The 24,936-nt window shown below is 52.9% G+C and overlaps 3 protein-coding genes across 6 annotated transcripts in view; 2 read left to right on the forward strand and 1 right to left on the reverse strand.

Annotated features, from left to right (window-relative positions):
• OGDH (oxoglutarate dehydrogenase) overlaps positions 1-4,257 on the reverse strand; it is a 64,960-nt gene extending 60,703 nt beyond the window's left edge. For both annotated transcript variants that reach the window (XM_039243007.1, XM_039243008.1), the window contains exon 1: positions 4,189-4,257. The gene's annotated coding sequence lies outside the window, so the exon portion shown is untranslated. The remainder of the gene's footprint in view (positions 1-4,188) is intronic.
• Positions 3,059-16,159, forward strand: TMED4 (transmembrane p24 trafficking protein 4). Of its 2 annotated transcripts, none has more exons than XM_039243010.1 (5): positions 3,059-3,077; positions 13,487-13,587; positions 13,752-13,877; positions 14,119-14,265; positions 14,643-16,159. In XM_039243010.1, exons 2-5 carry the CDS (start codon positions 13,504-13,506, stop codon positions 14,790-14,792), a joined length of 507 nt encoding a protein of 168 aa, XP_039098941.1. In that variant the 5' UTR covers positions 3,059-3,077; positions 13,487-13,503; the 3' UTR covers positions 14,793-16,159. The 2 variants fall into 2 exon arrangements, with proteins under 2 accessions (XP_039098941.1, XP_039098940.1); XM_039243009.1 differs by lacking the exon at positions 3,059-3,077 and adding an exon at positions 13,171-13,367.
• Positions 16,160-16,983: 824 nt separating this feature from the next.
• DDX56 (DEAD-box helicase 56) lies at positions 16,984-24,831 on the forward strand. Of its 2 annotated transcripts, none has more exons than XM_039243000.1 (14): positions 16,984-18,211; positions 18,299-18,460; positions 18,884-19,044; positions 19,178-19,348; positions 19,466-19,556; positions 20,094-20,338; positions 20,638-20,757; positions 21,189-21,302; positions 21,384-21,478; positions 22,525-22,598; positions 22,731-22,820; positions 22,972-23,077; positions 24,212-24,285; positions 24,488-24,831. In XM_039243000.1, exons 1-14 carry the CDS (start codon positions 18,152-18,154, stop codon positions 24,560-24,562), a joined length of 1,638 nt encoding a protein of 545 aa, XP_039098931.1. In that variant the 5' UTR covers positions 16,984-18,151; the 3' UTR covers positions 24,563-24,831. The 2 variants fall into 2 exon arrangements, with proteins under 2 accessions (XP_039098931.1, XP_039098930.1); XM_039242999.1 differs by having other exon boundaries at positions 16,988-18,211; positions 24,485-24,831.
• The last annotated feature ends 105 nt before the right edge of the window (positions 24,832-24,936 follow it).

Raw genomic sequence — 24,936 nt, forward strand, 5'->3', positions numbered from 1 at the left:
TCTTGAATGCTGACAAAAACTGAGGACTGATGGATGTGGGGGGGAGGGGGGATGGGCATAGAGGAGGACACTTATGGGGATGAGCACTGAGTGTTATGTGGAAACTAATTTGACAATAAACTATTTGTAAAAAAAATAAATAAATAGTCTATAGGAAAATGTCAAAAAAAAATGCATCAGAGATTTAAATGCACAACACAAAACTATGAAACTTACAGAAAAGCACCTAACAGAAAACCTTCAGGAACTAGAGCTAAAATTTGACACCAAAAGCGTGATCCATAGGCAAAACTGATAAACTAGACTGCATCAAAATGAAAAACTTTTACTTTGCAAAAGATCCGGTTAAGAAGATGAAAAGGCAGGGGCACCCCGGTGGCTCAGTTGGTTAAGAGTCTGACTTTAGCTCAGGTCATGATCTCATGGTTAGTGGGTTCGAGCCCCTTGTCGCACTCTGTGGTGACAGCTCAGAGCCTGGAGCCTGCTTGGGATTCTGTATCTCCCTCTCTCTCTGACCCTCCCCTGCTCATGCTGCCTCTCTCTCTCAGATAATAATAAAACACTAAAAAATTTTTTTAAATTAAAAAAAGGTGTAGATTAGGAGAAAAAGATCTGCAAACCACATTTCTAACAAAGAACTAGAGTATATATACAAGGAATTCTCAAAACTCAACATTACAAAAAACCAATCTATCTATCATAAAATGGGTAAAAGACCCCGAAAAAGGCATAACTCAAGAGGATATATGGATGGCAAGTAAGCGCATGGAAAAACGTGCATCATTAACCATCAGGGAAGTGTAAATTAGAACCTCAATGATACATTACTACACATCTATTAAAATGGCTAAAATAAAAAAAATAGTATCATCATGAAATGCTGACAAGGATATGGAAAAAGTGGATCTCAAATACACTACTAGCGGGAAGGTAAAATGGTACAGCCACCTTGGAAAAATTTGGTTATTTAAAAAAATTTTATTAATGTTTTATTTATTTAAAAATTTAAAAAATGTTTTATTTATTTCTGAGAGAGAGAGAGAGAGAGAGAGAGAGAGACAGTGTGAGCAGGGGAGGGTCAGAGAGAAAGGGAGACACAGATTCCAAAACAAGCTCCAGGCTCTGAGCTAGCTGTCAGCACAGAGTCCAACGTGGGGCTCGAACCCACAAACCGTGAGATCATGACCTGAGCCAAAGTTGGACACTGACCTGACTGAGCCACCCAGGCGCCCCTTGGCTATTTTTCTTAAAACAGTAAAAATGCAAACACTATATGACCTAGTAATTGCATTCCTAGGCATTTGTCCCAGAGAAACAAAACTTTATGTTCCTGTAAAACCTGCATATGAATGTTGATGGCAGCCTTATTCATGACAGCCAGAGAATGGAAACAACTCAGATGCCCTTTATTGGATGAGCCAAGGGTGGTGCCACCACAGCCTGAAAGGAACTACTGATCCAGGTAACAAGCTGCACACATCTGCAGAGAATCCAGATGAGTAGGAAAAAAAATCCCAAAGGTTACATACTGTATGATTCTCTTTATATAACATGCTTCGTTTGCCAAAATCATAGAAATGGAGAGATTTAGTGGTTGCCAGGAGCTAAGGGCATGGAGGCAGGAGGGAAATAGGTGTGACTGTAAGAAGGCAACAGGAGGGATCCTTGTGAGGCTGGAAACAGTCCGTATCTTCACTGTTATCCGTGCCATTATCTGGCTGCGATATCATACTACAGTTGTTGCAAAACGTTATCGCTCGAGGAAACCAGGTAAAGGGACACTGGGATCTCTCTGTACTATTTGTCGTAACTGCATGTAATAGATTTATATGTACACATTCCCAAAATATATCTCAGCAATTATACAGTTATCCCCAAATAAAAAACTACCTAAAAATGTAACAGGTAGATGGTACACTTATTTTTCAAATGGGGCAGTGAGATCAGTGAAAAATTAAATGGGACAGTGAGACCAGTTAAAAGTAGATCTGATATGCACATAAGCACAGATATATGAACACGTAATATACACTTAATGAACACAGTATTTACCATTTAATAAACTGTGCAAATTTAAATGAAATCAACAGAATTCACGTTTCTGAAATGAGTTTAAAAGAATTATAATGTTTGTTTATTTTTGAGAGGAGGGGAGAGAGGTAGAGAAAGAGATGGAGACACAGAATCCAAAACAGGCTCCAAGCTCTTAGCTGCCAGCAAAGGGCCGGACATGGGACTTGAAAGTCTCACAGACCGTGAGATCATGACCTGAGCCCAAGTCGGATGCTTAACCGACTGAGCCACCCAGGTGTCCCTACTGTTTTTTCTTTTAGTTTACTTATCTTGAGAGAGAAAGACAGTGTGCACACACAGCGGAGAGGCAGAGAGAGAAAGAGACAGAATCCTAAGCAGGCTCTGCACTGTCAGTGCAGAGTCTGACCCAGGGCCAGATCCCAGGACTGTGAGATCACGACCTGGGCTGAAATCAAGAGTTGGATGCTTAACTAACTGAGCCACCTGGAGGCCCCTTAAATTAGTTTTTAAAAGTAACTGAACTGTGATGGTTGCATAGCTGTGGATACACATCATTTAATCGTACACTTTGAATGAGTGAACTGCACAGTATGTAAATTGTATCTCAACAGAGGTGTTAAAGAAAAAAACTGAAAGTGGAAAGTCGCTTAATCATCAGGAAACTGATCTTTCTCCAACTTTCCACGATTCTCAGCTAACTGGCAAAGCTAGAAGAATACGGCACGTTGTCATATGAAGTGCGTCCACACAGAACACCGGTGAAAACAAGGTTTCATTTCAGGCCACCTGTCCTGAAGCGGCTCCGCGGTAAGCCTGGGAGCAGGCATCCGGTCCCTGCTGCACAGTACGGAACTGCGGAGCGAGGCGTCGAGAAGCACCAGGACGGAGATCACACCTGTCCTCGGTCCTGCAAGTTTTCTCCTACGTTTCGGAACCACTTACACTTCTGTCAGGCAGTCCGCAGAGGGGAGGAGGTGCACGGCTACTGTGCTGCGTCATCTCAACATGGGCTATCAAACCTCCAGAAGGAGGACTACCACGCGGTGAGATTCCAAGGGAGCAGAATGGATATGGTGGGGTGCTGAGTACACGCGATGCTGGGAGGTGTCACCCCAAGAGCACAGGGAGCTGGTGGGTATTACGGAGTACTGAGTACGCGAGGTGCTGTGGGGTGATCCCTCTAGGGCGTCACCCCAGGAATGCAGGGAGGATGGGTGTGGTGAGGTACTGCATATGGCAGTACTGAGTACAGGGTGCTGCAGGGTGGTCTGCTCAAAAGTGTCAACCCCAGGTGCTCAAGGAGGAGGAGTGAGACAAGGTACTGAGTACAGGGCACACAGGTGCTTCAAACATTAAATATGCTCAGGGGTCTCCCCAGGGGTGCAAAGGGAATGCGGGGTACTGAGCATACGGGGTGCTGGTCCACTCGAGGGCATCACCCTAGCCCTGCAAGGCAGATGGGTGTGGTGGGCTACTGAGTAAGAAGGGTCCTGAGTATACAGGGTGCTGGGGATACTCTGCTCAAGGGCGTCTCCCCAGGGACAGGGAAAAGAATGGGTGTGGCGGGGAACTGAGTCCGCAGGCATACTGAGCACGAGGGGGTGCTGCGCAGGATAAACACACTCTAGGGCGTCTCCCCAGCGGCGCCCGAAGCCAGGACAAGCGCGGACGTCGCACAGGCTCTGGCATGGAGCACGGGCCCGGCGCCCGCAGTTGCCCCGTCAAGGGCGCGCCACCCTTCTGTTCGCTCAGAGGACAGAGTCGGGAGGCTCCCTCGTGACGCCTCCTCGACCTTGGGGGTCACCCTGGCCGCGGCGCCCGTTCCCTCACATCCGCCGCGCGTCCCGCCCCCTGTCCGCCTCAGCCAATCGTGCGCTGCTCCGCGCCCCCCGCGACGTCCGCGCGCGCCCGCATCCGCCAATCTCCGCCCGTCAGGCGGCACTCGCCGCGCCAATGGCTGTCACGCTCGTCCGTCAGGCCCCGTCCCGCCCACCTCCCTCCTCAGCTTTGCTCCATCCGGCTTCGCTCCCTGTCACCGCAGCGCCAGCGCCAACGAGGACGCGGCGCCCTCGCCCTCTGCCGCAACCCCCGCCTCCTGCCCAAGGGCGCGGGTCTTCCTGCACTGGGCCAGACCCGGCGGCAGCGCGCGCTTACCTGTCCCCGGCTCAGCTCCTCCCGAATGAAGCGCCGACACCCCACCCCGGGGCACCAAACTCTTGACCACGCCCCGGCGTGTGGCGTCAGTACGTAGACCCGCCCCTGGAGAGGAAGGCCCGCCCCTGCCGACTGGGCGTCATAGAGCAGCGCCGGCGTAGCTGTCGCGCGTGCCTGTGGCTCGCGGTGGGCGGGGTGGGCTCGGGTGCTTCTGTGCACGGGGGGTTTGCGTGTGCCCAGTAGTGTCGCCGGCGGTGGGCTTCACTGCACCTATTGGCGTGGCCGGAGTGGAAGGAAGGAGACGGTTGAACGCCAGGCCTCAGCGCATTGCGAGTGGATGTGGAGGCCGTCGTGGACGCGAGGGCTTTGCACGGGGCGGCGGGGCGCTGGACGCTGTGCTGCCCTCCTCGAAGGCGCGGGGCCGCCGGCTTCTGGCTGTTGTCCCGGCAAGAGAGGAAAAGCGCGTGCGGGTCGCCTTGCGTGGCCGAGGGGGACGCGGCCTCTTCTCCCAGCGGGACGCCGTGCGGGGTTCCCCCTTAGCGGTCTGGGTGTGGCGTGGGGGGGGTGGTGAGACGCGGTGCGGGACTTCTCTTCGGAGGCCAGGGGGCGGGGGACGTGGCCCTGTCTCGGAGCGGGACCTCGCGGACCTGCAGTACCGCTGAAGTGTGGCAGGGCGTGCAGACCCCGGGGTGGGAAGGTCAGCCCCTCGCAGCTCTGCAGCCCTGCAGCCCTGACTGCTGCGAGCCGGAAGCCTCCTCTTCCGGGCACGGATCTGCACCTCCACTCTCTCTGCGTCCCGGTCTCCACAGGTCGTGGACCTTAGGCCCAAGACTTGGCTGGCAGAAACAGAGCTAGAGCGGAAACAGCTTTGACCATAGTCCTGTGCTGTACGTTACGCGCCCCCCTCCCCCCTCCTGATCCCCTTAGCCTAGTGTGCCTGCTTCCTAGCCCCCTTCCAGCACCCTACCCACGTGTGGTAGCCAATAGCACGTTTTCTGTGCCTCAGTGATGTTGAACGTATTTTCAAGTGTCTGTTGGCTGGTTTTAGCTTTTATATTTAGGTGATTTATCTTTTTTGAGTTAATTTTTATGTTTGATGTGTGGTAGGGGTCCAGCTACTCCTTGTGGAAGTCCGGCTGTCCCGGCACCATCTGTTGAAAAGAGAATACTTTTCCCATTGGACGGACTTGGTACCCTTTTTGAAAATCAGTTGGCGATAGAATTTGGATTTCTTTCTGACTTCAGTTCTATTCCGTGGGTCTGTCTTTATGCCACGACCACATTGGTCTGATTACTGTAACTTTGTTGTAAGTATTGGATTCCTTAAGTGTGAGTTCTCCAACTTTGTCCTTCTTTTTCAAGATTGTTTTGGCTATTTGGGACCTCTTCTAATTTCATATAAATTTAAGGATTTTCTATTTCTGAAAAAAAAATGTTGGGATTTTGATAGGGACTGTGCTGAATTGGTGGACCACCTTGGGTAAGACTGAGATCGTAACTCATAGTCTTCCAGTCCATGAGTGTCTTGCCATTTATTTGTGTAAATTTTTTTAGCAATATTTTTAGTTTATAAAAATTTTTTTTAAATATTTATTTTATTAAAAAAATTTTTTAGTGTTTTTAAATTTATTTCTGAGAGAGCGTGAGCAGGGGAGGGTCAGAGAGAGAGGAAGACACAGAATCTGAAACAGGCTTCAGGCTCAAAAATCTTTATTTTTGAGAGAGAGAGAGAGAGAGCATGAGCGGGGGAGGGACAGAGAGAGAGGAAGACACAGAATCTGAAGCAGGCTCCAGTCTCAGAGCTGTCAGCACAGAGCCCCAATGCGGGGCTCGAACTCATGAACCTTGAGAACATGACCTGAGCCGAAGTTGGAGGCTTAAGACTGAGCCACCCAGGCACCCCTGATTTTACTTTTCATTGTGCAAACCTTTTACCTTGGCTATTTCTAGTGTGTGTGTATTTGGGTGCATTTGTAGGTAGCATTGCTCTTTTCCTCTCCGGGTGGTTCATTACTGGCATGTTGATATTTGTGTACTGATACTGTGCTTTGCAGCTTCACTGAATTCATTATTAGCTCTGGTAGCTTTCTCTTGGATACTGTGGTATTTTTTCCATATATAGGATCATGTCATCTGTGAAAATACTTTTTCTTCCTTTCCAGTTTGCATGCCTTCTGTTTCTTGTCCTGATCTGGCTGGAACATCCAGTACAATCTTGACTAGCAGCAGTGAAAGTGGGCATCCTTGTCTCATTCTTTGTTTTTTTTTTTTTTTTTCCCAATGTTTTATTTGTTTCTGAGAGAGAGAGAGAGAGAGAATCTGAAACAGGCTCAGAGAGAGAGAGAGAGAGAGAGAGAATCTGAAACAGGCTCCAGGCTCTGAGCTAGCACAGAGCCCAACGTGGGACTCGAACCCACAGACCGTGAGATCATGACCTGAGCCAAAGTCAGATGCCCAACCAACTGAGCCACCCAGGCACCCCTCCTTGTCTCATTCTTGATCTAAGGAGGAAATCTTTAAGTCTCTCAATGAATATGTTTTTGCTGTGGGATTTTCGTAGATGTCCTTTATCATGTTGAGGAAATGCCTTTCTATTCCTAGTTTTCTGAGTGTTTCTGGTGATGAAAGGGTGTTTGATTCTGTTATATGCCTTTTCTGCATCAATGGAGGTGACCATGTGTTTTTCTCCCTTTCATTTTATTACCGTGATTTATTGCATTAGTTTTATGTTGAACCACCCTTGCACTTGGATAAATCCTACTTGATCATGATGTGTAATCTTCTTAATATGTTGGATTTGCCAGTATTTTGTTGAAGTGTTTTCATTTATATTCATAAGTGAAGTTGGCCCAATTTTATATTATCATGATACTTTTCTCCTTTTTAGGGTAATGCTGGCCTCATGGAATGGGCTAGGAAGTGTTTCCTCCTCAGCTTGTTGGGAGAGTTTAAGTAGGATTGGTAATTCTTTAAATATTTGGTAGAATTCAGCAGCGAGGCCATCTGGTCCCGGACTTCTCCTTCATCTTGTGTGTTTCTAGGAGTTTCATCTAAATTACCTTTCTTGTTGGTGTGACGTTGTTCATTGTTCTCTACTCTCTATTTCTGTAAAGTCCTTGGTAGTGTCTCTACTTCCCATTTCTGATTTTAGTGACTTAGGTCTTCTCTCTTTTTTTCTTTGTCAATCTATCTAAAGGTTTGTCAATGTTGTTGATCTTTTCAAAGAACCAGCTTTTGCTTTCACTGACTATTTTTCTATTCTGTTTTATTTATCTCTATTTAAATTTTTATTCTCTCTGCTAGCTTTGAGTTTCTTTCTTTTTTTTTTTTTTTTAGTTTCTCAGTGTGTAAGTGTAGGTTCTTGATTCGATGTCCTTTGTTTTAATTTTTAAAATGTTTATTTATTTTCGAAAGATGGGAGGGCAGGGGAAGGGACGGGAGATCTGAAGCAGGCCCTGTGCTGACAGCCGGGAGCTCGGTGCAGGGCTAGAACTCAAGAACTGTGAAGTCATGGGGGCCCCTGGGTGGCTCAGTCGGTTAAGCATCCAACTTCGGCTCAGGTCATGATCTCACGGTTTGTGGGTTCGAGCCCCGCGTCGGGCTCTGTGCTGACTGCCAGCTCAGAGCCTGGAGCCTGCTTCGGATTCCATATCTCCCTCTCTCTCTGACCCTCCCTGCTCATGCTGTATTTCTCTCTCTCTCAGAAATAAATAAAAACATAAAAAAGAAAAAAAAACCTGAGATCATGACCTGAGCCAAAATGGGACGCTTAACCAACTGAACCACCCAGGCACCCCTCTTTGGTTTTAAATATAGACATTTACAGCTATACATTTTCCTCTGTGCACTGCCTTACCTGCATCCTCTGGCTTTTGCTCAGTGTGCTTTTTCATCAAGTATACATTTTACAGTCATTCAACAAATGTTTATACCAATTTGGCCCTAGGTTTTGGGGGTAAAAGGTGAACTCAGGAGACAGGCAGAAATTGTGTTGTCATGGAGCTAATAATTATAGGACAAACAAGCTAGCGATTGACAGTAGCCGAAATCCATCAAAGGGATTTCGAATGGTGGTAGCTGTGTTTTAGTTTTTAAATCGGTTTTATTAAATAGGTGACGTATTCACATGGTTCAGAAATGAACAAGATATTAAAAGGTCTAGTTTGCAAACTCTCTTATACCCTGTTACCATCCACTTCATTGTCTGCTGGCCTGCCAGATGTCATCTGTGCCGGGGGTAGCTCTGTATTTGTTGGATTTGTCATCTTGGGGTAGATACTAGAGGTGGAGGGGATCCAGGGGCTTGGGGAATAGCCATTTACCAAGTAGGAAAGTATTTTTCTATCTTAACCAGTGCAAGCATACTGGTGTGTATTGGCCAAATACTCATGTTACTCTAAGTGACCACTTATGCTAGAATCTTCTAGAGTCTTCCACTATTTTCCAGCCACTCCCTACTCTCTTCTGCACCTTGCTTTCCTAATGTAGCAATCCATTGCAGGTCTTTCTATATCAGCCCATAGAGCGTGTCCTCGTTTTTGCCAGTTGCAAAGTGCAGTTTTGGCGGGGATAGCTCATCTCTGTTCCATGTGGCATTTGCCAGGGCAGCCCCCCTGGGACTGGAGGATCCAATGCGGCTTCCTTCCAGTGACTGGTGGCTGCTTGGGGTGGGCTGATCTTCACATGTCCTGGGTTCCCAGGGAGGGGAAGCGGGAGCTCCCAGGCCTCCGAGGAAGGCTCAGGCCCAGGGCCCACGCTGCTTTGCTGCATAGCACTGAGTCCTGAGTCGGGGAAGCCGCCGGTCAGTCCAAATCCCTGTGGGTGGAGACAGGCTTTGCCTCTTTCAGGCTGAGTGGCGTGGGGACACTGGGGGCGGGGAGGGGAGGTTGGCATGGGTCATGGCAGACATTCTAGCACACAGGGCCCAGTGGCGGCTCACGTGCCTGTGTCATTGTGCAGCACTAGTTTTCAAGTACGTCTCCCCTACTTTTCTATTTTGACTTCAGTTGTTGGAAGGTAGACGCCAATTGCTCCATCTTTTGAATTTGCCTTATCGTTTCCTCACACTGCTCTTGAACTTTTGAGTTTCAGAAGACCTGATTTAGATGAACCATTTACTTAGAACAACATTCTGATCCTTTGATCCATTGATGAGCCTTTGTTTGGCAGTGATCATTTGCTGCCTGGACAGGATGATAATCTTAAAATAGGAATTAGATCAAGTCCTTCCTCACTCAGAATCCCCTAAGGGATTCTTTTGCCAAACTCCTTTAAGAGGCCTGACCCACCCAATTCTCCCACCCTGGTTATGACCTCATTTCTTCATTCTCCATCCCCCATGCCTGCTCCTCCTGCCACACTGGCCCCTGTGACCTCACACCCCACACCAGCCTTGGGGCTCTTGCTTTTTCTTCAGGTCTCCGTGTTCCCTGCCCCACCCCTGAGGGCCTCTCTCACATGGTATCTTCTCAGTGAGCATTCTTTAGCCACTCCATTGTACCTGCCCGCCTCTAACCAGATGCCCTCTATGATGGTCTCCTGTGGCTGCCATAACCAATCACCACAAACACGGTGGTTTAAAAGAACAGAAATTGGGGTGCCTGGGTGGCACAGTGGGTTAAGCATCCAACTTTTGATTTTGGCTCAGATCATGAGCTCGCAATTTGTGGGTTTCAGCCCTGCGTTGGACTCTGTGCTGATAGTGCAGGGCCTGCTTGGAATTCTCTCTCTGCCTTTCCCCTGCTCATGTTCTCTCTTGGGGGAAAAAAAAATGAATAATAATTTAAAAAGCAGACCAGAGGGGTGCCTGGGTGGTTCAGTCGGTTGAGCGTCTGACTTCGGCTCAGGTCATGATCTCACGGTTCGTGGGTTCGAGCCCCGCGTCAGGCTCTCTGCTGACAGCTAACTCAGAGCCTAGAGCCTGCTTCAGATTCTGTGTCTCTCTCTCTGACCCTCCCCTGCTCATGCTGTCTCTCTTTCCCTCTCTCTCAGAAATAAATAAAAAACATTAAAAAAGAAAAAAAAAGCAGACTAGAAACTTACTCTCCCACAATTCCAGAGAGCAGAAGTCCAAAATCAAGATGTCAGCTGAGTTGTATTCCCTCAAGAGGCTCTAGGATTTTCTTGTTTGTCCCTCAGTTTCTGGTGGCTCCAGCCATTCCTTGGCTTGTGGCCGCATCCCTGCCATGTCTGCTTCTGTGATCACATGGTTGCTCCTTTTCTTTGTGTAGCTCTCTTTTTAAGTGCACGGTTCAGTGACATTTATAGTATTGTGAAACCAATCTCCAAAACTTTTCATGTTGCAAATCTGAATCTCTGTCCATCAGACAATTCCCCGTCCTCCCCTACCCCCAGCCCTGGCACCCATCGTTCTTCTCTGTCTCCACTAATTTGACTACTTTAGATAGCCTGTTATAAGTGGAATCATACAGCATCTGCCTTTTGTAACACACTTATTTAACGTCATGTCCTCAAGGTTCACCCATGTTGTAATATATTGCGGAATTCTCTTCTTAAGGCTGAATAATATTTCATGAGTGTGTATATACCACGTTTTCTCTCTCATCTGTTCATCCGTTGATGGGCCTTTGGGGTTGCCTCTACTCTCGGCCGTCGTGAATAGTGCTGCTGTGAGCCTGGCTATGCCCAGTGTCTTTCCAAGATCCTGCCTTCACTACTCTTAAGAGATCTACCCAGCAGGGGGATGGTTGGGTCATGGCAGTTACCAGTTTTAATTTCTTCCCGTACCTGCACATTATTGTCCATGGTGGTTGTACCATTCACAGTGCCACCCACAGCTCACAGGGGCTCTTATAGAATTCTTCACATCCTCACTAATTACTTATTTTCTGTTTGTTTTTGTATAGTACTCTTACTGCAACGGCTATCACAGGTATGCAAGTATCTCTGTGTCTCTTATAAAGACACTTGTCACTGGACTTAGGGCCCATGTGGGTAAGCATGAAGATCCTTAATTACATTTGGAAAGACTCTCCAAGTAAGGTCACATTCACAGCTTCCAGGGATTCAAACCCAGATGACATCCATCCCCCTACATTCCGTACCGTCGCACCTCCTTTACTTTTCTCCTTGACACTGACCTCCGTCTGACATGCTATATGTTATTTATTGAAGGGCAATAATCAAAATTAATCCACAAGGACAAGGATTTTTGTTTTGTTCACCATTGTGTCCCAGGTCTTAGAACAATGTGTTTCTAGGGGCCTACATGGCTCAGTCGGTTAAACGTCTGACTTCAGCTCAGGTCGTGATCTCAGAATTCATGGATTCAAACCCTGCATTGGGCTCTTGTGCTGACAGCTAGCTCAGAGCCTGAAGCCTGTTTCGGATTCTGTGTCTCCTCTCTCTGATCCTCCCCTTCTCACGCTGTCTCTCTCTCTCAGAAATAAATAAAACATTTTTTAAAATTAAAAAAAAAAAAAAGATCAGCGAATGCAGTGGGTTTACCTTGTTTGGACCCTGAGTAAACTACAGTTTTCTGAGACAATGGGGGGAACTTATCATATGTTAAGTATTAGAAAGCATTAAAGAATTGTGTTTAATTTTGTAGTCCTTGTCAGAGATGTGATGTCTGGAAAAATATACTTCAATATACTTAAGGGAAAAAATGCAGGAAGAAATGAAAGGCAAAAATTTGATTTTTGGTCAAGGTGCGTGATGAGTATAGGAAAGTTCCCTGTAACTTATATGTTTATGTGGGTTTGGAAATTCTATTTATACAAAGTGTAAAACAGTTTCAGCCATCCTCTGCTGTGATTCCACATCCAGTTATGATGTGCTTTGGTTTCCATCTTACTCTGCCCCGCAGAAGAGGTGTTACTAGGAGACGTAAACACGTCCATGACCCTGCTCATTCTGAGTTTTCCTCATTCTCTAGCACAGATGTTGGCCAGTTTGCACCACTTGTTCGGCCAAAGTTCGAGGGAAAGCTGTGAGGGCAATCTAGTCCAGATCTGACCAGAGGTCAGACTGCCCAACGTGGCCACAGAGTGTTCACTGTCCGCTCCATCAGACAGAAGTGAGCCAAATGCTATTATTTAAAAATCTGGAAGTTTCATACCACACCCAAATTTCCAGGTTCTGAAGAAGAGAGATTTGAGTTTCCCCCGCCCAACAGCTGTTGGGAGGCCCTGCCTTGCCAACTGCGTTCTTTAGTCTCCAGGAGGGTTGTCTGTCCAGCTCGCCAAGGACGGTACCGGCAGGGTTTCTTTGTGTTCAGCAGGAAGGCGCTCAGCACTGGAGGCTGGGCCCCAGGTGTACCTCCCAGCGGCCCAGCAGCCCGAATCCAGGTCACCGCATGTCCCAAATCTTCACCTAGGAAACAGCGAGCAGGCCACAGGCTGAGAGAACACCGCGGGGACTGCGGTTACAAAACAAGGCCGTGGTCACGCCTCACCCCACAGGTGCAAGGTCCAGTAAAATGTTGACTAAAAGACACTTGTCCCCATCAGTCCCGGTCCCGGTCTGCATGGTCCCTGTTCCCGCACCTGCTCAGCCAGTGTCGCCAACACAAGGGTCGGGAAACGCCGGCACGACCGCGGGCCACTCCAAAGCCCCACCAACTCGAGCCTCCCCTGCGCGAGACCCCACGCTCCTTCCCCGGTGCCGAGCCCCCGGCCTCTGAGCGCGGCACCCCCCTACGCAGGCAGGACCCGACGCCAGCAGAGTGTCGGAGCGCAAGCGAACCAGCGCGTGCGCGTTCCGACTCCGGCTGCGCAGCGACTCCTAGAAGTGAGGCGCAGGCGAGCGCGTGCGCACAGGGCGGAAGGCGCGCTAGGTAGATGTCGAGGAGAGCATCTCCGGGGAGTCGGGAAGGGGCCCCCGGGCGTCCCCCGCATGCGCACTCTACTCTCTGGCCGCACTGCATGGCCCGGAAGACCTGCGGATAGGAACGGACGCCGGGCCGGAGCCACAGCGCATGCGCACTCTGTGTCCGGCCCCGATGCGGCGCCGGGACTGGGGCGCAGGCGCGCGCATGTGCGCCTAGCCGAGAGCGCTCGTTGGCAGGTGTCTGGACGGGTGGCGGCGGGCGATGGGACAACCGGCGCTCCTGCTGCTCGCGCTGTGCGCAGCTGGCGCCAATGGCCTTTACTTCCACATCGGCGAGACCGAGAAGCGCTGCTTCATCGAGGAAATCCCCGACGAGACCATGGTCATCGGTCAGGCGGGGCGAGGGAGGACAGGGCCCTGCGTGTCCCCCAGACGCGGCCACGGCGCCCCGCGGAGTGTGGGAGCCGCGCGGAGCAGGCGGGTCGTGACGGCTCTGTCTGCTCCTCAGGGAACTACCGCACCCAGATGTGGGACAAGCAGAAGGAGGTCTTTCTGCCATCGACCCCGGGCCTGGGCATGCACGTGGAGGTGAAGGACCCCGAAGGCAAGGTAGGGTCGCTGCTGGTCATGCTCAGACTGGGGCACGGGCGCTTTGCAGACTCCGTCGGAACCTCCTTCGCTAGAGCTACCTGGGACGCGAGGAGCTTAGAGGACGTGAGCGTGCCCTGGGACAGGTGACAGTACAGGTAGGGGCTCTCTCTGTCCTGTTGCAGGTGGTGCTGTCCCGGCAGTATGGCTCGGAGGGCCGCTTCACCTTTACTTCCCACACTCCTGGTGACCACCAGATCTGCCTGCACTCGAACTCCACCAAGATGTCCCTCTTTGCTGGCGGCAGACTGGTAAGAGACTGTTCTCTTTGGCCACAGTTCGGAATCTTTCGCATGATTCTGCCAAGTTTTGAGTTCATGGCCATCGTTGTTTGTGACGCTTTGTGACACAGTCACAGAGAGACAGACACAGCAGGTATCAGAGTAGGTTCCGTAGCCTGGAACAGAGTCAGAGGCCCCTGGGCTCAGACACTGTAACCTCAGAGGGTTTCTGACTTTCGGACCCCCGGGCTCCCACCCCGTCTCTTTCTAGCGTGTGCACCTAGACATCCAGGGTGGGGAGCATGCCAACAACTACCCCGAGATCGCTGCCAAGGATAAGCTGACTGAGCTGCAGCTCCGAGCTCGCCAGTTGCTTGATCAGGTGGAGCAGATCCAGAAGGAGCAGGATTACCAGAGGGTAAGCGCACGACTGTACTGGGACGTGGCAGCTGACCTTTGTACCCGCTGTGCCTACTGGAAGTTTCTGCTTGAGGCCTCTCCTACTTGGGAGATCAGCTGTCGCAGGGGATTATGGGTCTCCATAGCTGTCTTAAAGCTTCATAGACCAGCGAAGAGAGGATGGTCTCCAGTCTGGCAGTAGTGGTTGTTGCCCACCCCGCAGGGATGCTTGTGGAGGGCAGCACGCCACCCTGGAGGCCACTGCCAGTGGAATTGGGGGCGGTGTTTCAGAAGGCACTTGGTTCTGAAGTTGAATCCCGCACAGGAGGGAGGGGCGTCCCAGCAGCCAGGGGCATTTCCTCTGCGCCTCTAACCCTGGTCTGTTGTCCTGCGCAGTATCGTGAGGAACGCTTCCGTCTTACCAGCGAGAGCACCAACCAGAGGGTCCTGTGGTGGTCCATTGCTCAGACGGTCATCCTCATCCTTACCGGCATCTGGCAGATGCGTCATCTCAAAAGCTTCTTTGAGGCCAAGAAGCTGGTGTAGTATGCTCTCCGTCTGATCCCACCTGTCACCTCAAGGTTTTGGTACTTTCCCCACCCAGTAACTTATCCACCTGCATTTTGAGGGAAGAAGAAAAAATGAAAAAAGGCCACAAGCCACATTGGTTCCATGGCAACAAAGCATTCACATTGGCCACCTTTTCACACTGGTTCTCAAGGACCAAGGATATTGGTCCAAGTTTTCAGAGGTCCGTTTTGGGGTCTGTTAGGAGTCGAAACTGACCCGGGACTAAGTCTTGCTCTTTTCATCTCCAGGGAGTTCATTCCATCCTGTCACAAAAAGAGCCAGTGAAAAAGTCACCACTATCCCTTTAACTTCTCTCTTCCCGTCTGTTTCTGTAGTAGGCAGCTGAAACGCCCTGCCAGGGCAAGCCCGCCTCCCTGTTCCCTAGTTAGTCCTGGGTTTGCTCAGTGGCTTTGTGAATGTAAATAAGGGGTAGAGGCCTCAGAGAATTGCAATGTTTTTCTATATATTAGAACTATTTTTTGATAAATTATATATATTTTACTTCCTAGTTGAAGTGTTCCTGCCTGTGTTTGACTAGGTGAAAACACCCATCTGGTTCCCTCTGTGCTCAGTTTCTCCGAATATTTTTGATTAAGGGCCGCAGCAGCTCACAGACGTCACAGGTGCTCTCGCGGCCTCCCCAGACGGCCAGGCAAGACTTCCCTGGGGCACCTGCGATTTCTATCACTCGGGGCCTCTGAGAGTGAGGCAGTCACAGAGCTAGCACGGGCGGGGCTCTCCTACCCCACCTCCTCCCTTCGCTTTTATTTAAGCCATGGCAAATGTTTTCTTCGCAGGAGCCCCATTTGGTCCTTCGTACAGATTTTTTCCAGTGAAATAAAGTGTGTTGTAGTAGCCCTGTTTGAAATGAAGTAAGAGGTGGTGGACAGAGGGGAGACACGGAAGGAAGTGGAAGAAAGGGCGTTGGCCTTGCTGGCTCCCATGCTGCCCTGCGGTGGGCTTCAGTGTGTGGCCTCATGCTGCCAGGGTCTGGCCGAGTGGGTGTCCATGGGTGTGGGACGGACAGGGCAGTTGCCCACTCGCAGAGGTCAGCCCAGCGGGCCCATTGCAGGGAATCATGTGAAGAAATAAACTACCTGTTTTCTAGCCCCTGGAATCTTTTAAACATCTTAGCCCACTGCCCCTCTGCTGTCGTCATCTTGCCCAATCTTGGCATTTTATTTCATGGTTTTATTTATTGTATGCATTTGCTTATTTAACGTGTATTGTTTATTTGACCTACAGAACTAAATCTTTTTCCCTACATCCCATGCTGTTCCACATGTGTTTGTATTTTTCTCATAAAAATACATGCAAGTTGCTTTCTAAGCTTTGTCATTCAATATCTGTAAGAATTTTTAAAACTAAGTGTTCCTCATGTTTCTAATTCTGATGGGCATGTAACAGTCCAGTAAGTGATTTTCTGTAATTGACTTCTCTAAAATTTCTTGAATGTTTAAAACTAGTTTTCAATTTTTAAAATATATTTATTTTGAGGAGAGTGCAAGTGGGGGAGGAGCAGAGAGAGGGGGACAGAGGATCCAAAGCTGGCTTCATGCTAATAGGCTGACAGCAGTGAGCCCGACATAGGGCTCAAACTCCTGGAACCGTGAGATCAGGGCCAGAGGCGAATTCGGATGCTCAACCGACTGAGCCACCAGGAGCCCCTAGTTTTAAATTTTCTTATGTTAGAATTAACACAGGGAAAAAGAGATGGCCCTGGAACTTCTTAGCTGTGTGGACCTCTGGCTTGAGGCTCCTGGGGACAAAGGGACATGGCTGGGACCATGGCTGTTCTGCTGGAGCCTGGGCTGAGGGAGGGCAGGAGACTATATCTAAGAGCCAGAGTGGGCTTCCAGTGTGTCCTCTGCAGACACAGTCAAGTGCATCTTGATTATGCCAGGAGGTCAGTAAATTCTGTGAAGTTTTGAAAGGAAGGGGCGTGGAGAGAGGACAAATGTGGGCATTTGTCCCACTGATGGGGCAAGTGGAATATCAATGGCCAGAAGATGGGCCAGCAAGTGGTGGCTGTGGGGAGGAGTGTGTCCATGCTGGTGTGTGACATTCACATACCTTGTGGTCTACGGTTGTTTTTTTTTTTTTTTAAGAAAACAAGTTTGGCTAGATTCAGAGAGTTCTGATTTTTCTTCCAATGCTACCCTGATTACATTCTGAAATTCTTGCTTTCTTAGGCAATATGGTATCCTAACCACAAAAAAACGGTACGGGGAGAGGCCTGGTCTCCAGCTCTGTGCAAAGGAAAATGAAAGTTGCTATTGATTTGACTTGAAAATAGGGAGATTACTTTGAATTATCTGGGTGAGTCTAGTGTCATCACAAGGTTCATTAAAAGTGGAGGTAAAAGAATATCAGTGATGAGATGTGAGGACTCAATCCCCCATTGCTGATGCTGAGGGTGAAGGAAGTGGGCCCCCAGGCAAGCAGGGCAAAGGAGGAATGAATGATTCCTCTGGACTCTCCAGAAGGAAATTTAGTGTTGCCAAAATTTTTATTTCAGCCCAGTGAAACCTTGTAAGAGTGAACTACAGAACTATTGTGTTGTTTTATGCCTCTAAGTTTGTGATTTGTTATAGCAACAGGGAACTGATACAGGTGGCGACCAAGAATCCTTGTTTTTAACCACGTGCTGGTAATTGATGGGCAGCCACGTTCAAGAACCCCAGGCCAACCTCCTCTCTCATGCTAATTGTTTTTCCAACCTTCATCCCTCTACGGCCTAGTTGCTGGAGTGCCTTGTGGTCCTGAACTCGTGGGCAGGTGCACCCAGGACCACCTGCTTTCTCTGCAAGCCGCCGCCCTCTCCTCTGTTCCCACAGCAGCCTGGACCCCACGGGCACCACAGGTGCAGAGAAGGTGGCCTCGAGCGGCGGCCCAGGGGCGGGTTCGGGGGAAGGACAACGGGCCCTCTCCCAGGCGGGGCGCACACACTCCGGCAACGACGATAGTCCCCCGGCAAGAGGCAGCGCTGGCAGGACTCCTAGGGCGAGGCTGACAGAGGCAGCGGTAACTGAAGGCGGAGCCACAGGCAACAACTGTGGGGAGGCTGCGGGTCCGCGCCCGTGGTGGGCCGGCGGAGGCGGGCATCCAGGAGACCCCGCCGGCGTCCACGCAGGCGCGCCTCCGCCACGGGGAACCCCCGCCCGGTCGGGCATGGGGACGCGGCTCTGCCACCGACCCCGGACCCTGCGCACCGCCACAGCAGCACAACTCCGCCGGAGCGCCGGAAGCCCAGGCCGCAGCACTTCCGGGGGCGCGTCCTCGCGCAGTCGCGCTCTGACTGGCGTGCGAGCGCGCAGGCGTCTCAGAGCGGTAGCATGGCGGACCCCGAAGCGCTGGGATTCGAGCACATGGGCCTCGACCCTCGGCTCCTGCAGGTAACGGGGAGGGTTGAGGAGCCCGGCCGATGGGGCGTGGGGCGGCTGCCAGCGCCGCGCGCCCTCTGAGCGCTTCGTGTGTCCTAGGCCGTCGCCGACCTGGGCTGGTCGCGCCCCACGCTGATCCAGGAGAAGGCCATCCCGCTGGCCCTGGAGGGGAAGGACCTCTTGGCTCGGGCGCGCACGGGCTCGGGGAAGACGGCCGCTTACGCCGTTCCGATGTTGCAGCTGCTGCTCCACAGGAAGGCGGTGGGTTGGGTCGGGAGCCCGGAGGGCGGGAGGCGCGAGCCTGTTGCTGTGGTCCGCGCTCTGGGCTGGGCCGAGGTTGCCTGGCCGCGGCCCAGGCGCTGCTACCGTCGTTCTTTGTATAATATCGAGTATATCGCGTTCCTTTCAGGGAATGGGCACCCCTCCCGGTCCTACTTAGGGAGCTCATGTGAACTCCAGCGCACTAACTCCTGCCTAAGTAACTTTGTAACAGCGCCTGCGGAAAGAGCCTTTTGTTCTGAGGAGGGTACAAGTGAGCTAGGGTTTGATCAGGACACCGCCAGGTTGTTGTGTGGAAGACCCTCCAGTTGGGCCAGATTGCCCGGAAGAGGCAGAGGAAAGCAGCCTATGGCCCAGAGGTGGCGCGGGCTGGCCGGCTGAAGTACGTCATTTGGGCTCTTGCAGACCGGCCCCGCGGTAGAGCAGGCTGTGAGAGCGCTGGTGCTGGTCCCCACCAAGGAGCTAGCGCGGCAGGTCCGGTCCATGATTCAGCAGCTGGCCGCCTACTGCGCTCGGGACATCCGGGTGGCAGACGTCTCCGCTGCTGAGGACTCAGCCTCTCAGAGGTGGGTGAGAGCAGCAGGTGGAGGAATGAAGAACACGGGGTTGGGGGGTTGTGCAGCCAGGAGGAAGACTGGGCCAGGGGTGAGGTCCGCGCAGCTCTTTTCTTCCTGATACTGAGGTGTTGCCTGCCTGCAGAGCTGTGCTGATGGAGAAGCCTGACATCATAGTGGGGACCCCATCTCGCATCTTAAACCACTTGCAGCAGGACAGCTTGACCCTGCGAGACTCTCTGGAGTTGCTGGTGGTGGACGAGGCCGACCTCCTCTTCTCCTTTGGCTTTGAGGAGGAACTTAAGAGTCTGCTCTGGTAAGGAAGCTGGTGTGGTGGGGGGGTGGGGGGGGTGGCGGGGGCCGAGGCCAGGGCCTGGAGCAGGGGTCAGAGCGCCCTCGGAGCAGGAGTCTGACAGGCTCTGCTTTGTTGCAGTCACTTGCCCCGGATTTACCAGGCTTTTCTGATGTCGGCTACTTTCAACGAGGATGTGCAGGCCCTCAAGGAGCTGGTACTGCATAACCCGGTGAGCGCCCTGAAGTGGCACCTGGAGTCGCTGATGTGAAACTCCCTACTCGAAGGAGCCCTTTGGTATCGTGGGTGGGACAGTTGTCAGAGCGTTAGCCTGCTGGGCTCTGAGGCACTAGGGGCCAGGGGTTGTTAACACACTATCCACCAATTCAAAATTACCACCACATGCTTGCACGTGTCTGCCAGGAGTGGTTCAAGGCCTGAGCAGGGACCGCCCCCCCCAAAGAGTCAGAAACACTACTTTGAGCAGTATGGCCAAAGCTCTCTTCTTAAGTGAGCTGAACTCTTCTGAAAGGTCGCTGCCATGGACTTTCCTTGGTGTGCTCCTTTATGGTGTGTTTCTCTTTGTCACATGCCCCCAGTGTATCATACTCTTGTGTCTTCCACCCACACGACGGTTAGGGGACTTTGAATGAGTTGTTCTGGCGCCCAGATGAAGGGGACGCGGGGTGCCCCTCACTCACGTTTGTGCCCTGGTTGGCTTGCAGCAGCGCCGTGTCCCCTTCCTGACCACAAGGCTGTTTTCCCATAGGTCACCCTGAAGTTGCAGGAGTCCCAGCTGCCGGGGCCAGACCAGTTAAAGCAGTTCCAGGTGGTCTGTGAGACGGAGGAGGACAAGTTCCTGCTGCTGTACGCACTGCTCAAGCTCTCGCTGATCCGGGGCAAGTCCCTGCTGTTCGTTAACACACTGGAGCGGAGCTACCGGCTGCGCCTGTTCCTGGAGCAGTTCGGCATCCCCGCCTGTGTGCTCAATGGAGAGCTGCCGCTACAGTCCAGGTGGGCCGTGTCTCCCCTCGCTGAGGTGTGCCAGAGGGGATGGCAGGGAGGCACGGCTGCCGTTCCCGTCTCTTGAGTGCGAAATAGAGGCCAGGCGACCCTTGCTGACTTTCTGTGGCATGACTCTGAGGTTCCCACTGTCACTTGTCTTCAGCTGAGGTTGTTGAGGCATGGAGGTTTAGTAGGAGCAGAGCTGGAGAAGAGGGAGGAGTCAGGATGGTGGTTACGAGGGTGTTGGGGTGGGAGGGGGCCTCCACCTCACTCCTGGGGCTGACGATGCCTCCGCTCTGGGGCCACAGGTGCCACATCATCTCACAGTTCAACCACGGCTTCTATGACTGCGTCATTGCCACCGACACCGAGGTCCTGGGGGCCCCAGTCAAGGGCAAGCGTCGGGGCAAGGGACCCAAGGGGGACAGGTGAGTGCTGGTCTCTCTTCCCAGCCCCTGCAGGAAATCCAGTGTTCAGTCCTGCAGGGCCGAGAAGAGGGGTGAAGGGTGCACTTGCGTGTGCCCTGGGGCAGCAGTAAGGGCCAAACTTGCATTGTTGGCGGCCATCCTGTGCTGGGTGCGTAGCCGTGATGGGCGAGGAGCAGGGTTCTGAAGGGAACTGACCCTGACGGGCTCCAGGCGTGGTGCTCCGATTGCCCTGTTGTGTGGTTGGTCGACTCTTCCCCCCACGGTGAGGTCAAGGCAAGGGGGTGGCCATCTCCACCACTCCAGCTCCTGAAACAGTCCCAATTCTAGAGATTTTTTTTGTTTTTTGTTTTTTTTTTTTTTTACAAATAGTTTATTGTCAAGTTCGTTTCCCTATGATTCTAGAGTTTTAAACTTGGGACATTTTCCCACAGGGCTTCTGATCCGGAGGCCGGCGTGGCCCGGGGAATAGACTTCCACCACGTGTGCGCTGTGCTCAACTTCGATCTGCCCCCCACCCCTGAGGCCTACATCCATCGGGCTGGCAGGTGGGAGGGCTGGGGTGTGGCGGGCAGGCAGCAGGGTTCTGGCTGGAGCGGAGACTCATGCCGGGCCGCGTGTCCTTGCAGGACGGCCCGCGCCAACAACCCAGGAATGGTTTTGACCTTCGTGCTGCCTTCTGAGCAGTCCCACCTGGACACAATCGAGGAGCTCCTCAGTGGAGGTGAGAGCCTAGCCCTCCTCTCTCGAGATACCTTAGACCTGGTGGTGGGTCTGGCTGTGGGGATGCTAGCGTGAGCGGCAGCACCCCTGCTTGGTCCTGCCCTGTACTTCCCTCTTGCTCTACCCTCTTCCGCCGTGGGTGGCAAGTGGCGTCCCCCCCAGATGAGCAAGCCGAGGCCCAGAGCTGTCAGGCAAGTGGTCACAGTCAAGCATCTCATCTGATGCAAGAGGCAAGGGTAGAGGAAGGGAGTTTAGGGAGAGGGGAGGAGGATGGTGGTGTCCCAGGAGAGGACCTTGGGAGAGGAGACTATGTGGCAGGTCCTGCCCTGACTCTCAGTTGTCCAGCCATGGTCTGGGCTCTGTGCCTCCGAGGTTACGCTGCCTAGTTGGCAGTCTTCCAGGCCAAGGGGCGGCCATGCAGGGGGCATGGGTCGGGCGGCCCGCCAGCCAGGGAGTTCTGGGCGGAGGGTCCAGACAGTGCTCCGCTGGGGCCTCATTCCTGCCCGTGTTGGGAGTCCGGGAAGGACACCATTCACCATGTGGCATTGAGCCCATGGGCTGGTGCGGAAGGTAGGCCAGGGCACTGCTTGGCAGGCATGCAGGGGTGCTCTGTGCCCTGGTTTCCTCGGCTGGGATGCTAATTTGTCAGGAACTCTGAGTGTCCCAGCACGGCCACTCCTGCTCACAACGGGCTCTGACTGCAGGTAGTGGTGCTCTGTGCCGCCCTTGGCTGTGTGCTCATTGCTCTTAAGGCCAGAGCGGCCGCAGGGGGTGAGAGTGGGTAGGCGGGAGGTTCCGAGGCTGAGGATGTGACCGGCGCTCAGGATGACAGGCTGCCCAAGCCACATTGTCCTGGAGCAGCTGTCGTGGGCCATCCGTGAGGCTCAGGTTTTTCACTGCTCATGCACGTCACAGGGATGCAGTGGGCTGGGCTCTGGGCTGCTGCTCCCCAGGGAGGGAGCTACGGGGGGCCTCTGAGCAGATGGTTTCCGGTAGACCCTCCCAAACCTTCAGCCGAGGGGACCCTCCTTGCCATCCTTTCCACAGAGAATGGGGCTCCTGTCTTGCTTCCCTACCAGTTCCGCATGGGGGAGATTGAGGGCTTCCGCTATCGCTGCAGGGTGAGTGGGATGTGGGGCGGGGGGGGACGGGGCGGCGTTCCTCTGGGACCCACGTCAGACCCCTAATGCTATACACCGGGCACGAGGGAGGACTGGGCCACCTCACCATCCTGACTGGGTGTGCACACCCAGGACGCCATGCGCTCAGTGACCAAACAGGCCATCCGAGAGGCGAGGTTGAAGGAGATCAAGGAGGAACTTTTGCACTCGGAGAGGCTCAAGGTGAGGGCCGGGGTGGGGGCGCTCGGCCTCCATGGGAGATGCACGTGGCCCTGAGCGGGGAACACGTGGGGCGCAGCTGCTCCCAGGAGGGGCCTTAGAAGGAAGCCTGATCCTGCCAGTGGCCCGACCCCCCCCCCCCCCCCCCCCACAGACATACTTTGAAGACAACCCGCGGGACCTCCAGCTGCTGCGGCACGACCTGCCCTTGCACCCGGCCGTGGTGAAGCCTCACCTGGGCCATGTCCCCGACTACCTGGGTGAGTGCAGCACCCTGGGTCAGCGGAGGCAGGGGGTCCCTACTCTGTGCAGATGGGGGGCAGATAGGGCAGGGCCCTGTGCCGCAGGCCAGGTGATCCCATTCCAGCGGCTCGCTGCACAGCTGGGTGGGTGTGGAAAGGGAGTGGGGGGCTGGAGTCTCTGCCACAGTCAGTGGGGTGACCAGAGCTGCCCAGGTTGCAGTCAGAGGTCAGGAATGGACCCTGAGCTCGGCTTTTGGGGTGCAGGCGAGGCCAAAATCCAACCAAGAGGTTCGGGAGTCTGGTTCTCTTTATGAAGAGTCTTAACACCAGTAATGGTGTGCAGTGTGCGGTGTCTTTGGTGACAAGCATGTGTGTTTTTGTGCTGAACTTGGCTAAAGATGGATTAAGGGATAAGGGCCAGCAAGGGCCAGCCAGCCCCTGTGAGCCTGGGGTTGTGTAGGAGAGGCTTGAGCCAGTGGTGGGGAAGGATCCAGAAGATAGGAGGTGCCACAGGGATTGATGGGACCGTGAACTCAAGGGACAGGGAGAAAGGGTGAGGGAACCCTGTCCTCTGTTCCACAGGAACAAAGTCTTTGGCAAGAGTGTGTGGTGGGGGCCTAGGAGATGGGAGAGGATGGCGACGGGGTGTGGAGATCTGGGGGGATTGGGCGGGCACCCTGCCAGGGTCCAGTGGAGGTGAGGCCAGAGGCTAAGGATCGCAGCAGGGGGCAGCAGTGACTGTGTGGCCTGGTGGGTGTAGGAAGGGTGTCAGAGGAGAGGCCACCAGTTAGGGATGAATTTGTGATAATAGGCCGTGTGCGAAGAAGTTACTTGCAAGTTCTTTTTCTATTTTAGAAGTATTTCTTTTTGCCTTAAAAATGCATGTGATTTTACTTTTCTGCCTAGTGCTTAAAGCAGCAAACTGAAACTGTCGGGGAGGGATTTAGCCCTTATCTCCGCAATCTCACCCCAGGAGACAGCCATGCCCACGGCCCTGGGCACGTGACGGGAGGCAGCGGGGGCTCCTGGGCACTTTGGACGTAGGGTCAGTTTGGAGCCAGCTCGCCAGGCGCCAGCTACAGGGGGCATGGGTGGGCAGGTGGGTCATGCGGGCAAGGGTGGTGGCAGCCGCAGGGTCTCTGTGTTTTCTAGTCCCTCCTGCTCTGCGTGGTCTTGTCCACCCTCATAAGCGGAAGAAGGTGGCCTCTAAGAAGACCAAGGTTAAGGTAAGTTTCCTGGGGCCCTGGCAGTGCCGCAGGGCTTCTGTCTCGTTCTTTTGTCTTCGGGGCATGCACACACCTTGCTCTGAGGACTGGTGGGGGAAGGGCCTCAAGAAAGCAGGAGGGTCTGCTGCCTGCCCTGTCCAGCGGGGACCACGTCTTCGTTAAACCTGATTCCTGGCTAACATGCGACCTTGCCCGACAGAAGGCGAGGAGCCGGAACCCACTGCGCAGCTTCAGGCACAGAGAGGAGAGCCGCCGACCTGCAGCTGTGCCTCCCTGAGGCCACAAGAAAAGTCCAGGGTCTTGTGCCACCCCTTCTGGGGCCGAGCAGAGAGCGGGCCCGGCTTTCCGCCCTGGACAGACCAGATCGCGGGGCTGGCAGACTCATGGTGGTCTGGGTTCCTGGTGCTGCCAGGCCAGCATTGTGCTGCTCAACAGAGTAAGGACTCTGGCCCTTTCAGCCTGTGCTTCCTGTACGGGGGAAGGGACGCTTATCCCTGGAAACCTTGGGAATTAAACCGTATCCAGGAGGCGGCGCCTGGCTCTCTGCCTGCTGTGTGTGGTTCCCGCTGGGCCAGCAGAGGTCAGCCGTGCGATGCTGTGACCCACGTCGCCTGGGTCTCTGGGACAGCCACTGCTGCACCCAGGGCTTGA

The sequence above is a fragment of the Hyaena hyaena genome, unplaced genomic scaffold, assembly GCF_003009895.1.
Source record: "Hyaena hyaena isolate Hyena2069 unplaced genomic scaffold, ASM300989v1 scaffold_218, whole genome shotgun sequence".
NCBI lineage: Eukaryota > Metazoa > Chordata > Mammalia > Carnivora > Hyaenidae > Hyaena > Hyaena hyaena.

Coding starts and splice junctions, on each gene's coding strand:
- DDX56 (XM_039242999.1), top strand. CDS start 18,152: ATGGCGGACCCCGAAGCGCTGGGATTCGAGCACATGGGCCTCGACCCT. Junction 18,461..18,883: donor TGCTGCTCCACAGGAAGGCG/GTGGGTTGGGTC, acceptor GGGCTCTTGCAG/ACCGGCCCCGCGGTAGAGCA. Junction 19,557..20,093: donor AGCTGGTACTGCATAACCCG/GTGAGCGCCCTG, acceptor GTTTTCCCATAG/GTCACCCTGAAGTTGCAGGA.
- TMED4 (XM_039243009.1), top strand. CDS start 13,241: ATGGGACAACCGGCGCTCCTGCTGCTCGCGCTGTGCGCAGCTGGCGCC. Junction 13,368..13,486: donor CGACGAGACCATGGTCATCG/GTCAGGCGGGGC, acceptor TCTGCTCCTCAG/GGAACTACCGCACCCAGATG. Junction 14,266..14,642: donor AGGAGCAGGATTACCAGAGG/GTAAGCGCACGA, acceptor TGTCCTGCGCAG/TATCGTGAGGAACGCTTCCG.